Below are 21562 nucleotides of genomic sequence, written 5' to 3' on the forward strand. Positions count from 1 at the left end.
CCCTCGCTCATCCACAATGGCTTGTTTCGACTTTGACCCGACCGATAGATCGCATCCCGGAGTCGGTTAGCCAGCACTTCCTTCCAACCGGCATAAACCATGTCGTGGTGGCGCTCCTCCCAATAAAAAGCTTGCTGCAATAAAAAAAATTGATGTTAATAAAACAATAAATGAAATTAAAAGAATAGTTTGAATTAAATCAGAAACCCTAAACCCCAAACAAAACCCTAAACCCCAAACGAAACCCTAAACCCCAAACGAAACCCTAAACCCCAAATGAAACCATAATCCCTAAATTGATAATTGGAACCCTAATACTGAATCTAAACCATAATACTGTAACCCTAAACCCTAAAATCAGAAACCCTAAACCCTAAACCCTAAACCCTAAACCCTAAACCCCAAATGAAACCATAATCAATCAATTGGTAATTGGAACCCTAATACCGAATTTAAACCATAATACCGAAACCCTAAATCAGAAACCCTAAATCCCAAACGAAACCCTAAATCTGAAACCCTAAATCTGAAATCCTAAACCCCAAATGAATCCAAAATCCCATCGAAACAATCCAAAACATCGCGAAATCACTCCATAATTCGCCGAAAATCATCCAGAAAATCCGAAAATTTTCGGATCTTAGAATTTTCGCACAAATCTCATGGAAACCCTAAACCCAAGCTTCAGCGAATCATCACCAAGGGAGAGAAGGAGAGAGGAAAGACTTACCTCGCACGGCGTCGGACAGGTTGGCTTGGACGGTGGGTGGCCGGAAATCGCACCGATTACCGGAAATCGCAGAGAATCTGTTTTCGCGTCGAGGCGGAGAAGAAAGAAGAGGAATCCCGATATGTATTACACATTGCGACGGAACTTAACCGTCGGAAACCGTCGCTAATGTTTGAACACGTGGCCATTAGCGACGGAGTATCTTATTTAACGACGGAATATATCCGTCGCACACGGATTTTAAAATTTTCAAAAAATTTGCGAAAATTTCAGGCAGAAAAATACCGACGGATATCGACGGATAATATCTATCGCAAAATAGAAAAATAATAATAAAAAAATTAAAATAAAAATACACACATTGCATAATTAATCAAATGAACCATACGATGATGTTTCCGTTGTTTCGGGATTAGTGTCTTCACTGCTATCGCCTTCTTCATCGAGGTTTCCAATTTCTAGTTCTTCAACTATCCCTTGTTCCACTACTAGACTCTCCACATCAATTGTTTCCGCGACAGCTATAACTGTGTGTTCTTCCTGTAGCGGGCTTTGTTCCACTAATCCGTCATATGTAATGGTCCCTCTTGGATTAATCTTGATAACGGTCTTCCAATCAATGTCACTTCTTCGCGTTTTATCTCTTGGATAAGGGATAAAACATACCTGATCTGCTTGGGATGTCAGTATAAAAGGGTCGTATTTTCTATATCGACGGGAGTAACGAATATGCTTCGGTTCTCGGAGGCAGGTCAGGAGGTGAGATATCCACATTTAGGTGGAGCTTCCTCGGTTAGGATGCTTAGGAGATGGTGTGAGGTGGGAGGTGTCGATTCACCGAATAGAGTCGGTGTAGGTTGGAGCGCTAGGACACTCCCTCTCGGGGTGGAGTAGGTACATTCACGTTCTCTCATTCTCGGTGGAGCATTTCTAGTTGACTATGAGCGTTTTTGCGGGACAAAACCGTGGAGACAATCTTAGTTGGCAAGTTAGGGTCCGGGGCTAGAAGTCACATACTCATAGGTAGTGTAGACTCTACGGGGATCCAAGGCTAGGTTATCTAGCAGGTTTGGTAGTCTGACTCAGTTTAGTCTCAGGAAAGTCGGGTTAGACTCGGGAGACGAGTAGTTGTCAGGTATAATCCTCGGATTACTAGCATGTAAAGTCTTGCACTTTACCGGGAGGGTTAATTAGACGGTCTAGGGAGTCATACCACCGGGGATAACGTTCGCCGATCGAGCGATGTATGTCATAGTCTCGATTCGAGTCTTGTCTGTGTGAATTTTCTGATCCCTCTACCGAGTATTTCAGGGATAGATGAGTTGGATCGGTGAGGAATAAGAAAGATCCGAAACTTGGGAAGTCACCGGTGGCGAGCTTCATCAAATTCGAGGCAGTAGAGGTTATGAATTTTTTAAATTTCCGACGAAAGTCGATGGATCGACGAAAATCGATCGGTGTTGGAAATGCGTTAATCCACTAGTTTCCTCTGGTTTCGCTTTCTCCACCAACGTGGAGATTGTTGGGCCTTCACTTGATGGCCCATTGCTTTTGGTGGAAAAGTGGAATCCTCCAAAAGAGGGAGAGGTTTCTCCAAAACGACACGTTTCGGTGGTAAAGGGTTCCTTAACCCTAATGTCTTTAGTCTTCGACGAACGCACGCATGTGGCTCCAGGAAGAGGACCAAAAGAGGGAAGAATGGGAGAAAGAGAAGGCGACGACGACGAAGGAGCTTCTCGGCGGTGATAGAGCTCAGTTGTTTTCTTGGAAAGTTTTGGTTCAGCGAGTCTCCGGTTTGTGGAAGACTGTCTGTTCCTGTTTTCGGTGTTTTTTCTTTCCGTCTCTAGTGGATTCGCCGGCACCGTCCGGCCGAGATGTAAGCCCAAGCAACGTTCGGTATCTGAATTCGTTAAAACCTCGGTGTATTCTCTGTTTCTTGCACGCACGAGCATCGGAGGTAAAATGTGAGGGCTCAATACCACATTTACGGTTAATGTGAAATCGGAAAATCAAACCGTATGTATGTAAACTAAATTGAGAATAAATAACGTGATACTAAATTTAAAGAAAAAGAAAACTTTGTCTTTTGCGGACACATGAATTCTGCTTCTAATTTTTTTTTATTCACGCTTGCCTAGCTTTGAAAGATTTATTATTATATTTAGTCAAAGCAAGACAGCTCCAAGGCCTCGAGAGCAATAAAATCGTGGCAATTTGAATTATTTATCACTTCGAATTATCACAGATACAATTAATAAACAAACTATAGAGATGCCGATTATCATAGAAATATATAAAATTTTAATTGTCATTAGAACGATGATACGTTTCTTATTTTTTTCAAGTCTCCGTTCGTATAATTTTTTTTTTCAACTTCTTTTATTTTATTTGAACATAAATTATTAGATCGTTGTCATCTGGTCCAATGGCTTTCTCATTATTCTTATATCGTTTTATTTTCGGCCATAGTTATGGTTAGAGAAATATATTCGGTGAATAAAGTTTTTGTTCAATTTCGAAATACGTAACTAATATTTCTTAAAGAAAAAACCAACCAACCAACATAAAAATTAAAATTACAACTTTGATACTAATACAATATCGCACGTAAAATAAATAAACTCCTGTCGTGATCTTGTCATCGAGAAACGAATCGTTGACTTCTCATATGGTTTTAAATATGTTAAACATGTTTTTATATTTTTTTTTATTTAAAATATATAATGACCACACAATTTAAACGAAATTTATGGCGAGTATATGGATTCAGATATATAATACCTTATTTTTAAAAAAATATATGTTAGTTAATAAATATCAGAAATCAAAATTTTAGATAAATATTTGTAATATATGTAATTTACTTGTGGAATAGAAGTCTTAACTAGATTTTAGTTCCACACTACACGAAAATATTATCAATTAAATGCATCTCTTCAAGTCTTATATAAAATTAATATTCCGCTACATATATGATATATTATAATGTTGGACCTTTAATTCTATGTTATAAATTGATTATCCCAATGATAATGATCCTTTTTGGAAATTCCGAATTTAGGCTCTTTCCTTAACGCATAATTAAATTAATATCCAAATCATCAATTCTTGCAAGCTTGGCATATCCGTAATTCTCACAAATTCGATTTATATAGATGCAAATTTATCTTAAACATAGCTTAATTCAATCCGATTCTAATAAATATTATCTTCCTGTTAGATGTGATGCTGTGGGTTTTATTAAATTAAAATAAATATTCCACTTATTTGAATTTAGTTAAATAAGATAAAGCTCTCTCTCTCTCTCTATATACATATATATATAAGGTGATTTTGATATTTATTGATGAATTTATATACAACTTTTTTGTTGTTTTTATGAAAAGTAATATGGATTTCTATACAGTTGATTATTAAAACAAAAATATAAAGATTAAAATATATATTTTTATCATAATAAGTGTGTCTGGATTCGATTCTATAAATAGTTGGACAGACGTGGGCTCAAAATCATCCCACGTGATTCTCCATTTTCCCGTCCCGGAAACAGTCTTTTTGTGAAGAGAGAAACGAGGAGAACACAAATAAATAAAATAAAATTCTTTTTTTTTTCTCCCCGGGCTTTGATCGGTAGATTCGTCCACTTTTTCACTTCTCTCAGGTTCTCTGAAGAATCCGGTGATTAGCAATGGCGAAGAACGTGGGGATTCTTGCTGTTGACATCTACTTTCCTCCCACCTGCGTCCAGCAGGTTTCCTTCTCTCTCTTAATTTCTCTCAAAATGTGGATTTTCTGAGAATGGGATGAGAAAATGTCGGAAATTTCTTATTTTGAATTATGGGTTTTGCTCCGAGAATCAGGAAATGACGGTTCTTCACTCTTCTCTGCAACTGGACATTGTCGAGTTTTTAATGTTGTTCATGTCAGTAGTGGTGGGATTTCTGTGTTCTTTAGTGTTGGATTCTGCGTTTTCTTGGATCAGAGATTGCGGTTTCATTGGAAAGATTGTACCTTCGGGCTTCTTAGATCGGAAGGGAACACCTTTTTGGTTGTTCTGAGACGTTTGTATCCGATTCTGCACATTTCAGACCCATTGTTCATGCCTGAGGATCAGAGAAAACGAAACTTGCCTTGTGAATCTTTAAACAAATCATTAGTGTAGATTGATTACTGATATACTCTCTCTCTCTGTGTGTATAGGAAGCTCTTGAAGCTTTTGATGGAGCCAGCAAAGGGAAATACACGATTGGGCTTGGACAAGATTGTATGGCATTCTGCACGGAGCTTGAAGATGTAATCTCAATGAGGTATTTGATTTCACCATTTGGCTTTACGCTCTTACAAAATCGTGTATTAGCGTTTCTCACGAGTGGGTTTTGAACCTTTTGCCTTGTATTTTCTGATGTTTTCGGTACTCAGCTTGACCGTTGTAACTTCCCTCCTTGAGAAGTATAAGATTGACCCGACGAAAATCGGACGTCTTGAAGTAGGCAGCGAAACCGTGATAGACAAGAGCAAGTCCATCAAGACTTTCTTGATGCAAATCTTCGAGGTAATTTTACCGTTCTTGTTTGTGTTTTTTTTCTTGTGTTGAGACATATTTCTTACAGCAAACAAATCGAAACAGAAACATGGAAATACCGACATTGAAGGAGTTGATTCTACAAACGCCTGCTATGGTGGAACAGCAGCTTTGTTGAACTGTGTCAACTGGGTCGAGAGCAACTCATGGGATGGACGATACGGTTTAGTTGTTTGTACAGACAGTGCGGTAATCGTTACCCTCCTTTCGAAAATTTATCCTAAACAGAATCATAGATTATAAAGATTCTCGCTTTGGATTAGATCGTTCATATTCATCTAACCCTGCGGTATTTTTTTTCCATTTAGGTATATGCAGAAGGACCGGCAAGACCCACGGGAGGAGCAGCCGCTGTTGCTATGTTGATAGGACCCGAGGCTCCTATCGTCTTCGAGAGCAAATTTAGAGGCAGCCATATGGCTCATGCTTACGACTTTTACAAGCCCGATCTTGCCAGCGAATACCCGGTAACTCTTCCTTCCTCACCATTCGTTCTTGCATTTTATTGTTACATAGATGTCATCTATCAGTATCAGATTCGATTTTTGTTCTGATATATCTGTAGGTTGTTGATGGAAAGCTTTCTCAAACTTGCTACTTAATGGCTCTTGACTCATGCTACAAAACTCTGTGCAACAAGTAAGTTGATGCCCATCACCCTAAAGGTGTTCAATTTTCCGGCTTTACAAAGATTCTGATCAATCGAGATTCTGCATAATAACCCCTGAATTTTCTTTCTTAAACGATTAGGTACGAAAAACTCGAAGGCAAGCAATTCTCTCTTGATGAAGCTGACTTCTTTGTTTTCCATTCCCCATACAACAAGGTATGTATCGGTTCTTCCAACACTACACCTGAACAAAATATTTCAGTTTTCGGGTACCCTTTTTTACCTATTCTTCATTCCGAACGTTGCAGCTTGTCCAGAAAAGCTTCGCCCGTTTGCTATACAACGAATTCATGAGGAACACGAGGTTCCTGCCCTCTTCCACGCTGTCTGAAAACTCGCTTTTTTTTTTCTAAGTCTGTGTGTAATGACTGATCAGTTGTCCAAAACTAACATAAACTTTGTAGTTCTGTTGACGAAGCTGCTAAAGAAATGTTCAAGCAGTTTGCATCATTGTCCATTGATGAAAGCTACCAGAGCCGGGATCTTGAAAAGGTTTGTTCCTTCGACTGTAATCTGATCCCAACTCTGATGAGGTCATACTGTAACTTAATTCCAACCCGTTTGATTCATTTCGTGTCTTGTTTCCAGGTTTCGCAACAGCTGGCGAAGCCGCTGTATGATTCCAAAGTAAAGCCAACGACTTTGATATCGAAGCAAGGTGGAAACATGTACACGGCATCTCTCTACGCAGCTTTCGTCTCCCTCATCCATGGCAAACACAGTGAACTGGTATGGTAACTTCTACATAGGACAGGAAGAAGAAAAGACTGAACCTTTTTCTCTTGTTTCTCATTTCAAGAACCATATGAACAAAATCTGATTCATGGGTTCTCTCTTTTACGCCCGCAAATCTTGGATCCAGCCTGGGAAACGTGTGGTCATGTTCTCGTACGGAAGTGGCCTTACCGCAACTATGTTCTCGCTTAAGCTCCGTGAGAACGCTGCTCCGTTCGGCTTATCCGACATTGCAACTGCCATGGACGTTGCTGGGAAGTTGAAGAACAGACACGAGGTAAAAATTCCAGGCCAATACAACGACGTTTATGAATTCAGACAGTGACTTGGGTATCAGGGTCAGTTTCTTTTTTGGCTGAAAGGATGTGACTTTGTCTGCAGTTTTCGCCGGAGAAATTCGTGGAGACGATGAAGCTGATGGAGCATCGATATGGCGCAAAGGATTTCGTGACGAACAAGGAACAGATCGGATTGTTGTCGCCGGGAACTTACTATCTTGTCGAGGTTGACTCCAAGTACCGGAGATTCTACTCTGCGATCTCGCCGGAGAATGGATCGGTCGAGAACGGGCACTGAACGACCGAGTCATGACTCGTACGGACATTGGATTTTTTTTTGGTTGTTCGCAGTTGACAGATCCGTTCTCTCTCTCTCCAAAAAAAAAAGTCGTTTTCTTCTTTTTCTAAGCTTTTGGTTGAAATAATTGTTCGCTTGTATTTTTATTTTATCATGAATAAAAAATAGCATTATAAATGCCATAATCGTGCATATAAATCCATGAAATGACAAGGAAAAAAATGGTTGATCAATTTTTATTGTTCATCAGCATGGAAACTATGTTTTATAAATAAATGCATTATAAAAAATCAAAATTAACCAAAAAAATCGATTTATTTCTTCTTTTTTTTCTTCAAAAATGACATATATAGACTCAATAATAATAAAAACCCAAAATCATTACAATATACATATCAAATATATTTTAGTCAAGTTATATAATATACATATCAAATAAAAACCACCATAGCTAACATGATGGAAAAGAAATTCTGGCTGTATGGGACATGATACATTTTATTTGTAATAATCAAAGTTTATAACAATACAACAACATCATGCAAATACAAAATCATAACACGGCTCTCGATCCAACACATAAAACCCTAAAAACAACTCTTACTTTCTTCATCCAAAACTCTGTCCAAGTTTTCGGATCGCACCTTCAGATCTCAAGCTTTAACCTCTGTCTTCTTGTTCGGTTCGAACACGAACTTGACAAGCGATTCCTTGATCGACATCATCTCGGGGAACTCGGCTTTCAGCTTGGTCGCATCGAGCTCGTTGTTACTCCTCGGGGCAACGATCACTTTCGCCTGTTCTTCCACCGTGAAATTCTTCCACGTGAAGCTCGGGTCGATGTACTCCTTGTACATCTCGAGGATCTCGTTGTGGCTAACGACCCCCGGGTTAGTGAAGTTCCATATCCCGGTTAAGTTTCGCTTTGCCATCTCGATGGAGATTGGGAGGAGCTCGTCGAGGATGGTCATCGAGTTGGGGATGTCGACCACTTTGTTGTACCGAGAGATTTTGGTAATGAAGTTTCGCGGGTTGGAGAGATCCGACGAGATTGGCATTCGGACACGGAGTGTGCATACATTGTCATAGTTCTTGAGCAGTTCCTCGACCTATTTGAGAGTCACAAATCAAAGAAGAAAACAGATTTAGAACAGCTTGAGATTATCAAACTCAAACAACGATACAACAGAAATCGAAATCCAACTGTAATGATGCATAATCATTAACCCAGATAGCCAATCCAAATCCAAAAACCAAGATCAAATCATACACAAATAACATCAGGTTCCAAGATATTGACTTGGTTGGTTGACATAAATCTTTTTCTCAATTGTTCCAAGAATCTTGTAAACTAACCACAAAAATAGTGATGTTGAATACTGACTGAATCTTAAGCTCTACCAAAAGAATCAATCATCGGACAGGACAAATGAGCTTGAACACGACAGCTTTTCACATTTTCAGGATCATCAGATCCGATCAATCATGTTACTCTGTGACTGACGGTCAACAACACAATATGGATAGCCAACATGAACGTTAGGCTAATTTGATACATCTATTGGATCAGAATCAGAGGAACCCATGTTTATCCTAGACGTGGATCTGATACAAACGCATTGCAAATACATGATCTAAACGCATGAACACTCCAAATACTTCAACTCTAATAAAGGGTTCAACATGTGAATAGAGACGAAAGCTTTACCATGGCCTTGGTTTTGGAGTAGAATGATCCGGTGAAATTGGGAGTGTCCTCCTCCTTGAACCCGAGACCCGACCCGAGAGGATGACCCGAATCGTACTCGAAAATACAACCAGTGGCGTAATTGATCAGGATCAGACCCTTCTCCTTACAAACATCGGCGATGGTTAGGGTTCCGACAACATTCGTACGGATGGTCTCGACCTTGTGGGACTCGCACCAGTCAACATTGGGTCGTCCGGTGACTCCGGCGGCGTTGAAGACGTGGGTCGGCCTTTCACATCGGCGATGGTTAGGGTTCCGACAACATTCGTACGGATGGTCTCGACCTTGTGGGACTCGCACCAGTCAACATTGGGTCGTCCGGTGACTCCGGCGGCGTTGAAGACGTGGCTCGGCTTCACGGCCTCAATGTCGGCGAGGAGCGAACGACGGTCCTCGAGCCGACCGGAGCCGTACGTGTACGGAATGCCCTGAGATTCGCAGAGCTTGCCCAGCAGACCACCGATCCAACCTGTCCGTCCATAGATGAGGAAATTGATAGCCGTCGGTGAGCCATTGGCCTCCGCACCCATTCTCAAACAGCACGAATCTCGCCGGAGAGAGAGAGAGAGAGAGAGAGAGAGAGAGAGAATGGTACGAGATAGTGAGATTGAGATACAAGGAGATGATGGCGTCCGACGATGCTTCCTTTTATCCCGTTTTCAGGGAGAAATCTTCAATTTTAGTACCTTTTTATTTTAGATTTGCTAATTTGACCCCTAAGGTAATAACGTTGTCACCGCACGCCAAATTTAGAAATCCCAATTATATTTTTTTCTTCAACAGGTTCTCGATTATCGTCCCGTATTCAGAATTTCTATAATTAAAAAAATTTAGTGTGATTTGTACGGAAGGCAGCTAATCGGTGAATAAAAAATGAGGATAAATTCACGAGAATTTATCATTTTCTAAAATAATATTTTAACACAGAAATCGACAATATAAAAGAAATATAATTTATCACATATTCTTTTAGTAAAATCTTAACCAATTTAGAATTTAGAATATCGCTCGAGCTAATATACGGTTTTATTTTGGACAATTGACTTTTTTTTTCCCTTCAACGTTACATAAAATTACTAAGAAAAATCAGCTTTTCCAACATTTTAAAATACATGCTTTGATTTGATTTAGAGATCATAAGATACACAAGTTCTCATCTACATGAAGTTTAAAAATTTTAGCCATCAAAATATTTGTACCGGTTATATTTTATGGGTTAGATTCAATATGTAAAATAATATAAACAATACATAAAACTAGCTATATGAATATCTAAATCACATTATTTTTGTGTAATGAGAAATTGTATATAAAATTCTTTGACGTGGTAGTCTATCTCGAACTCTAATATAACTAATTTTTTTTTTAATGAAAATCATAAGGTTTTGTGGCTGAATATTTTAATTTGTGACCCATTGGACTCTAAACCGCGTCGTCACAAGGACAAAATATAAGAAAGTGAAATTCATACGAGTATAAATTAGCTTGTCATTCTCAATTTATATAATTATATAATACGCATGAAGGAAATATGATTAATATAATTTCATATTCATTCTATATAAGCAAATATTAGAGAAATTCAACATCTATATATACACACTAAAAAAAACATCCTTAATCTTTGTACTTTCTCTTCTTGTTATGTACATAAAAGCCAGTTCAAAAAGTTATAGTCCTCGGAATCTCCGAACTATTTCATGTAATTTTAAATCCGAAAAAACATTTATTTCCATAAAATATTCAAATTTATCACTATAACTTTAACATGTATGAGATTATAAAAAAAAAACTTTAACACGTATGAATAATTAGGTGAATGATGTATCTATATATATATATAGATATATGGACACACATGGTGACATATAGATCGGATCCAATCTGTCGGCATCATATTGTGCAAGTCATGGGCCCTCTTTTAATTATCACTTTTTTTAAAAAATCGAATTTAAAGAATTATCGATATTATTATCATTATTATTTAATTAATTAATAGATCGTGGGCAGATCCAAATCTAGTGAGTTATAGTACATTTTATATTTGCGGAAGCATATAGTTATAAATAATTGATTAGAAAAATATTTGAAGCATGTGATTTGGGTGTGGCTTTGGAATTGGTATTTTCTTATTTTTTTATTGGGAGAGTGGGTGGGTGATGCCTACAACCTTTCCTTCACCAGGAGCAACAAATAATAATAATAATAATAATAATAATAATAATAATAATAATAATAATAATAATAATCGTATGCAACATTTTGAGAGGCTATTAAAACATGTTTTGATGAGAAAAAAGAAAAGAACAAAATATAAAAATATTAGCATAAATTCGCCTTTCGAATATGCTGCGAAAATATGATAATTTGGTTTCGCTTTACTCTAAAAAGTGACGTGCAATTTGATACAATATTTATAAAATGCAATAGAAAAATCTTTTTTAAAATTTGATAATATTATTATAATATATATACATACACGATAGGAATCAAAAACTATAATTAACTTACGAATATATAAATCAACGGATTTTTATCTCAATTGCACCTATATAATTAAAAAAACACATGAAACCTATGTCTCTACTTTCAGATTCAACTCCGTATCAAAAATCTTTTTTTTTTCTCCTGAAAAAATAAAAGAATAACTAAATTCGGACCAAAAATGTTGATAAATTTTTAATTACATAATTTTATTTGTGCAATTTATCCTCTTTTGGATACTAAAAAAACACTAAATCAAATGAGTATAACAGTCCAATTACTTTGAAACGTTTCAGATCAAGCATAGCACGAGTTTTACAAAAAATCAAAAAATTTAAAAAAAAAATATTAGAGGTACATATGAAAGCACTGACTAATCAACTAATTAATCAGAGTGTATGGGCCAAAAGACAACGGACGTAGGTTATTGATGATATATTACAAACCATGATCAACACCATGATTAGTACTCGAGTAATTAATTATAGTAAAATATAGTACCGATTCAATTAATGTTTGCGTTTGGATTTCAAAGAAGTGACGGAATGAGAGTTGTTGTGCCAATTTCTCTTCCTCTGATTGATGAACCAGTTGTTTATTTGCTTCAGCTGAAGCCCCGTCTCCTCCACCAATTTTGCCTTGTCATCTTCCTGTCCCCGGCCCATCTCCACATACATTATATCATACATATATATACATATATATGTGTATGTATATAAGTATACATATACACGTATAATACTAACCGTAGGATAAGGCCACTTGGCATGTAGCTGCCACCAATTCTTCAAGACCGTGGTTGTGTCTCCCGGCAATTTCCCTGCCCTCCTCTTCCTCAAGATCTCTTCCCTCACATCTTCTATTCTTGATTTAAAACCCTAATTATATTATTATAACATAAACGTGTCACAGTTCTTCAATATATATGTAGATAGCATTGCAAAAATATACTTCATATCAGTCATAGATATAAAAATATGTGGTTAGGTGATTTTTTTTTTAGTGAAATATGTTGAATAAAATCAATCTAAAATCGCAAATGTATGGTATATGTTCAAGTGCTTGATTTGCTACAAAAGCTTTTTTTTTTTTTTTTGTAAAGTTTGTACCCAAGATCACAAAAGCTTTATATATATATATATATACACATACATATACTTTGTCAAGATTCTATATATACACCTAATTTTACACACTATATCATCCATCAATGGTGGTTTTAGATTGCAGGGCTTAATTTATAAGATCAAATTAATCTCCTACCAATTTTTTTTTGGATGAATTTTCTTTCATATAAAACGTGGTAGTAATTAAGGGCAATGATATGTTACCTGTTTGAGTTCGATTTTAAGTTCTTGTCTGACTCTTTCCATAAGAGACCTTTCCGATTCTGTCGGAAGCAACGGACCAAACCCCATCATATCATGCCCAATGTCTCCTCCCCCGCCGCCGGAGTTTTCCGACGAGAAATCCATCTTAAGCTCGTCCTCGTCATCCGACATCGTCGCCCCACTCCCTTCCCCTAACGTCGTCCCTACCAATAATAATAATAATAATAATAATAATAATTCTAACGAATTTTATTTGAATGAAAACTATATAGACAGAAGAAAACTTCATATTTGTTGGGTTTACATCAAAAAATGCCCAATCGAAGGCCCATCAAACGTGCATGCGCATCTTTGTGTTTGCGTAGATATTACATAGTCCTTAGGTATAATGCATGTGTGTGTACATATGTGGCAGGATCGCCAAAATCTTTTGATACCTAACTTATATATATATATATAACTTTTTATATCAAAGGCAAGCATTAAGAATAAATTAGTGAAGCGTTGATTTCTATGTGCAATGTATTCGAAATGATTTCATATTGCACAGTGTAAACCACATTAAGTTAAATTTATATTCATAATTAAATTCATATTTTTTTCTCGTTAGGGATCATATATATACCTGCTTCACATAAATTTATATTCAGCACCGAATAGACATTAAGTTAGGTAGATAAAAATGTACAAATTTGAATTGGTAGGCTATGATGTGTTTGGTCACGAAGTCACCTAGTCCTATAAATACGTATATACATACATACATATATATATATGTCTTGTATACCAAATTTTGGTTACCAAAATCATCACGATACGTGTATATGCTATATTCGCATTCATGGACCTTTACGATGAATCATATGCCTATATGTGATAGGGTGGCATCTTATCCAAAGTTTTAATTTGGTTATTAAACAATCTTTTTTATTACATGTTAAACAATAATTGGTGATTAGTGATACATATAATTAGTAATTGGAATCATTAGAACCTGTGAGAGCATGCAGATTGTTCTCGATTTCACGGCACGCCATGACTGCTTCGACGGCATGAACCCTCACGTGTTGTTGCAGCTGTTCCTTGAAACTGCATAGCACTATAAGATATTGTGCCTGCCCAATTATTTTAATAACAATCATTACTAATCTCTTTCATTTCGGTGAAACTGCATGGCACTATATATATACGCGCATATATATATATATATATACACACATACGCGTGTGTGTGTATTGTGTAGAAGAAAAACATCAAAGACGCATGTGAACATACGTCGTTGGTTTGCAATTTTTACATATTATCGATTAATTTTCGACTGTCTTAGAAATTCGTCTACGATTCTTCGTGATCAATTCGCATATTTCTTACTAAACCTACATATAAATAATGGTACATATTGTTATAACAATCTAATTGAAAATATCTAACTAGTCCCGTTTGAAAACGACATTTATCCTCCTGCGCTCCTTTTTCCGCAGCTCAAATTTTCCACTCATTAGAGTAATAACGCAACCAAGATAAATTATGATTTTGCAACCCCCTTTAAAATAAATATTAAGGAGCAACAAAAGTTCATCTTCACACAAACACACACAAGCTCATAACATATATATCATATGTATGTGGTTGTATATAGTAATAACACATATTATACTAAAGAAATAAGCATATGATTTGTTGAAATTAATCCCTCCAAAATCTAAATAAAACCCTAAAATGACTTAAATCAGTTTTACCCCCCTCTCCATATATAGAAGCCGAAGCAAAAGATGGAACAAAATTAACGCTTACGAAGGATCGTGTGTCATGAACTATACACACTTAATGGATAAAAAAAACACAAAATCAATTGGTTTCACATGATGGGTACCAGGAAATTATCGAGCTCGTGGCGGTCGTGATGGGAGGAGGAGAGAGAAGAGGAGGCGGCGGCCATGGCGGCGTAGGAACGGAGAAGGTGATGAGACTGAGAGAGCTGAGAATCAATGGAGGGAAGCTGATCGATTGGAGTGGCCACTCTGAGGCAAGCGACGTGAGCTGCCAGAAGCTGTTCGTACATCGGATGCGTCGCTATCTCCGCCTTTAGCTGTTTGTTCTGCTCTGCCACCGCCGCCGCCATCGGATCTCTTACCTCTCCTCCGCCGCCGCCGCTGATGTTGCTTCCGCCGCCGTGGCCTCCGATTATCCCTAGCGCCGCCGCTTCCTGCATACTTTTAGAGAGAGAGAGAGAGATTTGGTGTGGGATGCCAGAGAAACAAAGGAGGAGGGTTATGTCTTGTCCGAAAACCCTAATCCTGGGATTTTTATGCTGATTTTTTGTTGTGTCTCCGTACCTAGAGGGGGGAGAGAGAGAGAAATCTAATCAGTTGAATTGGTGAAACAGAGACAGAATTGAAGCGAGAGAGGGAGAGAGAGAGAGAGAGAGAGAGAGAGAAGAGAAGGCGATTCAGGTAAAAAAAGAAGGTAACCGGAAGGGATCATCGGATAAAAGGCTGTTTCAGCTTCTGATAATATATATTATTATTATATTTACTCAGTTTTCTTTTTAAAAAAAAATCTTTTTGTACGATTTTGAAATTAATACATGTGTGTGGGTGTCACTGTGTATAGATGTGTTTTACAGTGTAATGGTTTAACTAGTGACCGCATTACTATGTAAAACCTCAATATATAGATTATGAAATTTATTTTACCATATTTTTTTTATTATATGTACAACTATAATTTTTTATCAACTTTGAATGATATTATTTTTTTATAACCAATATTTATTATGAATGAACTCAAAATTCATGATAAACTGTATGTAGTTTTAATAATCCATTATGAATCAAATATTCTAGATAATTAATCATCAAAATTGATGTGGATTACATGGCGATTCGAATTAACGTTAGCTAGTTTCAACTAAGGTTTTGTGTAGGTTATGTTCATGTTTCCTAAGGATTTTATATGCATCAGCTGAATGCTTTCAATTGTTATTTTATTGGAGTACTTTATAATTAAAACACTCATTTTTATATTGATTTTTTGTTCACACAAATTGTCCTTTATAAAAAAAATAAGTATGTGTAAAAGAAAATAACGTGGTTTAAAGGGAAAAAATGAAGCAGATGAGATGGAAATAAAATGAATAAAGGGTGCATTTTAATTTCATTAAATTGATTGGTTGGAAATCTAATGTCTTGCTTCATTGTTTGTTTAATTAATGAAATATATTTTGTATTATTATTATTATTATATTATTATATAAGAGGGATTATTAGGATTAGGTACGACTACCGGTCATTTCGTTAGCCATGAGGAGGTACTATCTTCGTATTTGTTAATGATTTATTTAAATTTAATTAATATTTAATTGTGCAAGTTGTTGCGTCACTTTGTTAGGCCTCATATCGCTATCACGACCAGAAAAAATAAAAATAAAAATAAATTTATATTTTTTTATGGCATCATAATTTCATTAATTCAAAATATATCGAGTTAGAAAACATGATACAGCATGCAATTTTATAACGTCGTAGAAAATCAACGTGTTAATCTCCAAGCAGTACGTCCGCATTATACGTATAAATTCATGCTTGCGTATATGTACACGAACATAATTATACTAAATAAGTTGAATTTATTTGAAATTTGGATAGAATCGTTGAAAAATAAATAAATAAAAGAATCTTCCTTTTTCATATAAAGAATCTTTATTGCTTCCCCGTCACAAATCCCAAGGAAAGACCTTTCATTCGCAAACTATGCTAAATCAATGGCCAAAGGGGACCAAGAGATTTTGCAGATTCCTATGCAATTGGTGATTTTATTCACCCTAATTAATTAAAGAAACAGAAAAATGCGTCTTTTTGGTATGACAAAAAAAAAGGAATTACTTTTTTCCTTTAACATGATATTTATGCAGTTATATACACACAAACGTGTATATATAACCATATATAAATCTCTATACATATATATATATATATATTAAATTTTTAACACGCTTCAAAAGTGGCGCATGCAATGCACGTACCTTTATTTATATATCTTTATTTCGTGCATGTCCTTGTTTCACATATATTAAATAATTTATATAAATATTACATGTATATATATATATATATATATTGTATTTAAGGACAAGAGAAAAAAATGATGAGGATACGGAGATAAATAAAACCATTGTTGGGAGTGGTGGGTCACTCTCGGTGACACCTACAAGACCTATCCTCTGCAACATTTTGTTAACGATAATAAAGTTGTGTCGGATACTTCCTCTATTTTGTAATTACTTTTCCCTCCTTTTCATTTGGTGTACATATACATATACATATACATATACATATACATATACAAGTGCGTGTATGCATAGCCTTATATACACATATGTCATCTATATTGATTTTGAGACGATTTAGAGAAAGCTTTGTTCCACATTTACTTTTGTTGGAATCAGTTTTTTTTTTTGTTATTTTTAATAACATTTGCTATGAGTTATCCCTTAATTCGAGTCTCCTTATATATAGTTTTAGAATTTTCACATAATCTTGTCCTAAATTTAGACCATTAATTTAGATCCAACAATGACATATATTCATTTCTTTTATAAAAAAAAAATCCATCATAATCTGCATAAGTGATCCTATAAAGCTTGTTTGACAAACAAATTTAGATGGATGATTGAAATATATTTTATAAGTTTAAAGTTAGTTTAAGATTATATATATATATATGGTCAAGCGCAATAACTTTTTTTTTTTTGTGGGTGGGTGGGTGGTGCAATTGTGATGGGTTAGAAGGAAAAAGTATGCCTAACACAGGAAATTGAAGTTCACATATGGAGTTTCATTGAAGTAATTTATAGGATTCTACGCAAAAAGCAAAAGTTTATTTTGTTTTACGCTATCAAATTAATCGCATCTTTTTTTTTAAAAAAAAAATCATCATTCGTTCTTTATAATTTGATACCCTTAAAGCACTAAAAATAAGAAAAAATAAATAAATTTATAACAAAATAATGGAAAATGGAAAAAGACGATTACAATTTACAATCGTATTTGTTGAGGAAAAAGCAATGATGGAAAATGGATAAAAAAAGGAAGGGAGAGAGAGAGAGAGAGAGAGAGAGAGAGAGAGAGAGAGGTCAATGTCACAGCTGTTAAGAAGGACAAAGAGTTGTCGTAATCTTAAACCTAAGATTAAGACATGGGAAACTTTGTGGTCCCTCTATTTTGCCCCTCCGAAAATTACTTCTTATCTTATAATTTACACTTTTTTAGTTTGGCCCCCCACATTTTAAATCCTTAGAAATTCAAAATATTATTACAAGCTAAAAAACGTTCTTTCAAAGAGAAAAGGGTCGTAAACTTTATATTTCTCTTTAAATCCCATACAATATACCCTTTTAAGTTTGGTTTAATAAAAAAACTGAAATCGAATAAAATCCGATTCCGTTTAGATCGGTTTTGAATTGGATATGATTTATATTGGTTTAGGCTTCCGTTGGTGGTAAGAAGGACCGAGCAAGCTAAGTTTGGTTGAGGTTCATTGGACTAAACATTTGGGTTGTGTTCGGATAGATTTTTCTTTTCCCAATTTAACGAGAACTGGTTTTAGGTAATAATTGACTATATTAGAAATTCAGGGTCAAATTTAAAAAATGTTAAAAGGTTTGGGATTCAATCTCAAGAAGTTTATGGGGTAGCTCAGAAGACCAGAAGAAATTAGTAAATGGGCTCAATCTAACAATTTAAGTTAATTAAGGCCCAAATAACATCTCCGTTGGGTATTTCCTCAGCCCAAATACTTGTGAATCTAACGGTTAGCGAGGTACGGTTACGATTCGTTCTCCAACAATAAAAATATTCTTTCAAAGAAATTTACGATTTTTTATGTAAGCTTTTAAAATTCAATTTTCAGTTATAAAACATTGTAACTGTTCCATTTTTACATCGAATTTGATTTATAAATAACTTTTTTTTAATAAATTGTGAATTTGCATTTCTCAAAAGTGAGGTATCTTTACAAGGTGTCTGGTACACAAGTGATAAGGGGGAGACCCATGCACAGGTTCACAAAAGGAGAATATGAATACAACAAATGCAATTTGGAGGGCGTTAACCCTTGAGAAAGAACCGGTCTTTGAGGTAGGATGTTGATGGTGGTAGAATGCTCCTGATGGTTCGGTCGATCAGCCATTGCGGAGCAGAATATTCCCGCATTTCTCTCCTTCCATAGTTCAGCTACTGCAACCTGGATAGCAAGTTTGAACAGGTTGATCGATGTCTGATCTTCTGGAAAATATAGTTGGGTTGAAGGCTCAATGAACCTATGGATTATACAAAAAAAGAGTTGATGGATGTTTGGATCGGTCATCAGATGGATTGCGAAGCCATTCTAGGCAGAGGCCGATGTCTAGAGGGGGATTATCATGGCATCGACCTGCAAATCGTAACCGTACCTCGCTGCTGTACCTGCATTCAAAAAAATAAATGTTGATGGTTTCTGGTACATTTTGGCATGGCAGAAGACACATCCACCATCAGCCCACGTTTCTATGATTTTTTTTTTTTAATGGAAATATAATTTTGACATTAGTAAATATAGATCCACGATATGAATCCACAACAATATCCAAGTTTTCTTCTTTTTGTTTTTTCATTATTCATGAAACCCTGAATAGCATATTGCTAAATAACCGGAAATCTCACTCAATCCAATCGAACCGGAGATACCAAAGGCTGGTTAGAGAAAAAAGCCTTCAAGTTACGAAGAGCCATCTCTGCAACACAGTCCAAAGACTCGGGCGTAAGTACAGCCACATGAGGAGACAACACAACATTGTCCAAACCAAACAGCTCTTCAGGCACATCCGGTTCTTTCTCAAACACGTCTAAACCCGCACCCCCAATCTCGCCCTTCACCAGACCCGAGACCATCTCCTTCTCATCGATCAGACCACCTCGGCCCACGTTTATTATTACCCCGCCTTTCCCGAGCTTTTCCATCACCTCTCTGTTGATGATATGGTGAGTTTTGTCCGTCAGGGAACAGCATAGGATGAGAATCTCATTGTCCGCTGCCAAGGAGACAATGTCGGGGTAATACGCATATGGAACGTCTGCTTTTCGGGTTCTTGAGTTGTATGAGACGATGCAGCCAAAGGGTTCGAGTCTTTTGGCAACTAGGGATCCGATGCTCCCCAGTCCAACTATTCCAACCCGCTTGCCGCCCATCTGCAATTCGAAGGAAGGACACCGTATTAAGTTACCGGCAAGAACTAAGAAATATGCCAAGAAAAGAAAGGTTGGACGTTTCTCATAATGCTAAGCTTTCCTATCACAGTTTCGCCTCTGTTACCGGATATCAGACTTGTCCCGAGGGTTCTTTTCAAACTTTGAGAATGAACAACAGAAAATATTTGCCATAGTTACATTGTTACAGACACCATTCGGGTGTTTTTATTGAACTTAATGCAAACCAAAGGCCGTGTTCTTTCTCTGAAATTAGAAACACCCGCATTGGAGAGTCCCCACAGAACCAACAAGAACCACTCAGCATCTCTATTCTCTGCCGAATTCTCTTCACCGGCCACCGATCATGGTGGCATAACTTGCCATACTCTCTCGCCAGTCTTCTCTCCATCATCTCAGTGATCAGATATTTGCGAATTCTTTGCCATATTTTCGATCACATCTGTACAAGGCATTGTACAATGACAGTGTGCTTACTGTTTTAATCACAGCTTACCCCTTTCGATCACTTCAAAATCACGCAACAGTGTGCGTTGAAGAAAACATGATTATGCGACAAAAATTCCATGTAAAAGACGAATTTTGAATCCCTGTCGGACTAGAGATTCCACATATGATGGAGAAGATGCCTTATTTTATTTTTATTTTATTTTTTTGATGAAAAGAGGCCTTATTTGGTATCGATTCGACAGAAAATGAGTATATCACTGATCAATTGGAGATTTGAAATTGAGGGGTTTCGATGAAAACAAACCTTGAATCCTAGAGGGTATTCCCCATTTCTCGCCCAGTGGCCTGACCGGACGAATCGATCGGCGGCGGAGATGCGGCGGAGGACGTCGAAGAGCAAACCTACGGCGAAATCCGCCACGTCCTCGGAGAAAGCGTCGCCGGCGTTGGTGACGGCGATGCCGCGACCCTTGCACTCGGCGACGTCGATATGATCAACGCCGACGCTGGTGCAAACGATGACCTCGAGAGAAGGGAGGAGGGAGATGATCTCGGCGGTCACTGGAACTAGGCCGACGACGGTGATGGCTCGTACGGACTCGACGGCAGACCGGCGGAGGAAGACCGGGATCGGGTCCGGCGAGGTATGGGCAAAAAGAAGGCGGAAGTTTCTGCTCAAACGGTCGTCGAGGAATTGCAGAGATGGTGATCGGAGAACAACGATAAGCGGCGGATCTGCCATGGATGAGAAGAAGAGGAATTGCTAGTGAGATAGAATTGTAGATATGGAAGCTTCCACCGCTCGATTATGGATTTCTGACGACATTTCTCCATAGCTAAGCTCGGAGTTAGCGATTGATTATAGTAATTTAATTATTCAATTATATTTACCATTTTTATTATTTATTTATGACATTTATAGAAAAAAAATGGCGCCATTGTGGACATGAAAATGTGAAGGTTGTGTCAACTGAATCCGGACCAAGTTACAAACCATTGAAGGTGGGAAT

The 21562-nt window shown here is 36.8% G+C and overlaps 4 protein-coding genes across 6 annotated transcripts; 1 reads left to right on the forward strand and 3 right to left on the reverse strand.

Moving 5' to 3' along the window:
* Positions 1 to 4257: 4257 nt before the first annotated feature.
* LOC104809428 (hydroxymethylglutaryl-CoA synthase-like) lies at positions 4258 to 7475 on the forward strand. Its single transcript, XM_010535427.1, has 12 exons — positions 4258 to 4481; positions 4931 to 5037; positions 5150 to 5282; positions 5358 to 5501; positions 5621 to 5779; positions 5878 to 5951; positions 6063 to 6138; positions 6231 to 6286; positions 6387 to 6474; positions 6571 to 6711; positions 6845 to 6994; positions 7099 to 7475. Exons 1-12 carry the CDS (start codon positions 4419 to 4421, stop codon positions 7291 to 7293), a joined length of 1386 nt encoding a protein of 461 aa, XP_010533729.1. The 5' UTR covers positions 4258 to 4418; the 3' UTR covers positions 7294 to 7475.
* A 280-nt stretch (positions 7476 to 7755) lies between these two features.
* On the reverse strand, positions 7756 to 9667 carry LOC104809430 (bifunctional dTDP-4-dehydrorhamnose 3,5-epimerase/dTDP-4-dehydrorhamnose reductase). Its single transcript, XM_010535428.2, has 3 exons — positions 9328 to 9667; positions 9002 to 9202; positions 7756 to 8402 (listed from the first exon to the last, which is right to left on the reverse strand). Exons 1-3 carry the CDS (start codon positions 9571 to 9573, stop codon positions 7947 to 7949), a joined length of 903 nt encoding a protein of 300 aa, XP_010533730.1. The 5' UTR covers positions 9574 to 9667; the 3' UTR covers positions 7756 to 7946.
* A 2124-nt stretch (positions 9668 to 11791) lies between these two features.
* Positions 11792 to 15338, reverse strand: LOC104809431 (homeobox protein HD1). Its single transcript, XM_010535429.2, has 5 exons — positions 14732 to 15338; positions 13853 to 13973; positions 12859 to 13061; positions 12274 to 12405; positions 11792 to 12177 (listed from the first exon to the last, which is right to left on the reverse strand). Exons 1-5 carry the CDS (start codon positions 15068 to 15070, stop codon positions 12037 to 12039), a joined length of 936 nt encoding a protein of 311 aa, XP_010533731.1. The 5' UTR covers positions 15071 to 15338; the 3' UTR covers positions 11792 to 12036.
* Positions 15339 to 18856: 3518 nt separating this feature from the next.
* Positions 18857 to 21397, reverse strand: LOC104809432 (glyoxylate/hydroxypyruvate reductase HPR3). 3 transcript variants are annotated; one of them, XM_010535432.1, is made up of 4 exons: positions 20857 to 21397; positions 19560 to 20084; positions 19310 to 19322; positions 18860 to 19101 (listed from the first exon to the last, which is right to left on the reverse strand). In XM_010535432.1, the coding sequence occupies exons 1-2, from the start codon at positions 21292 to 21294 to the stop codon at positions 19560 to 19562; spliced, it is 963 nt and encodes a 320-aa protein (XP_010533734.1). In that variant the 5' UTR covers positions 21295 to 21397; the 3' UTR covers positions 18860 to 19101; positions 19310 to 19322. The 3 variants fall into 3 exon arrangements, with proteins under 3 accessions (XP_010533733.1, XP_010533734.1, XP_010533732.1); XM_010535431.1 differs by having other exon boundaries at positions 18857 to 19322; XM_010535430.2 differs by lacking the exons at positions 18860 to 19101; positions 19310 to 19322 and having other exon boundaries at positions 19466 to 20084.
* Between the last annotated feature and the right edge of the window lie 165 nt (positions 21398 to 21562).

Source organism: Tarenaya hassleriana, unplaced genomic scaffold (assembly GCF_000463585.1).
Source record: "Tarenaya hassleriana unplaced genomic scaffold, ASM46358v1 Cleome16, whole genome shotgun sequence".
In the NCBI taxonomy this organism is placed as follows: domain Eukaryota; kingdom Viridiplantae; phylum Streptophyta; class Magnoliopsida; order Brassicales; family Cleomaceae; genus Tarenaya; species Tarenaya hassleriana.

Bases quoted from the DNA above. Each gene is read 5' to 3' on its own strand.
- LOC104809428 (XM_010535427.1), top strand. From the start codon at position 4,419: ATGGCGAAGAACGTGGGGATTCTTGCTGTTGACATCTACTTTCCTCCC. The intron at 4,482-4,930 runs GTTTCCTTCTCT...CTGTGTGTATAG, and splicing joins CTCCCACCTGCGTCCAGCAG to GAAGCTCTTGAAGCTTTTGA. The intron at 6,475-6,570 runs GTTTGTTCCTTC...TCTTGTTTCCAG, and splicing joins AGAGCCGGGATCTTGAAAAG to GTTTCGCAACAGCTGGCGAA.
- LOC104809430 (XM_010535428.2), bottom strand. From the start codon at position 9,573: ATGGGTGCGGAGGCCAATGGCTCACCGACGGCTATCAATTTCCTCATC. The intron at 9,203-9,327 runs GTCGAGACCATC...GAGTCCCACAAG, and splicing joins ACTGGTGCGAGTCCCACAAG to GTCGAGACCATCCGTACGAA. The intron at 8,403-9,001 runs GTAAAGCTTTCG...ACTCTCAAATAG, and splicing joins ACTCCAAAACCAAGGCCATG to GTCGAGGAACTGCTCAAGAA.
- LOC104809431 (XM_010535429.2), bottom strand. From the start codon at position 15,070: ATGCAGGAAGCGGCGGCGCTAGGGATAATCGGAGGCCACGGCGGCGGA. The intron at 13,974-14,731 runs GTACCCATCATG...ATAATTGGGCAG, and splicing joins ACGAGCTCGATAATTTCCTG to GCACAATATCTTATAGTGCT. The intron at 12,178-12,273 runs GTTAGTATTATA...GGCCGGGGACAG, and splicing joins CCAAGTGGCCTTATCCTACG to GAAGATGACAAGGCAAAATT.
- LOC104809432 (XM_010535431.1), bottom strand. From the start codon at position 21,294: ATGGCAGATCCGCCGCTTATCGTTGTTCTCCGATCACCATCTCTGCAA. The intron at 20,085-20,856 runs GTTTGTTTTCAT...TTCGAATTGCAG, and splicing joins AATACCCTCTAGGATTCAAG to ATGGGCGGCAAGCGGGTTGG.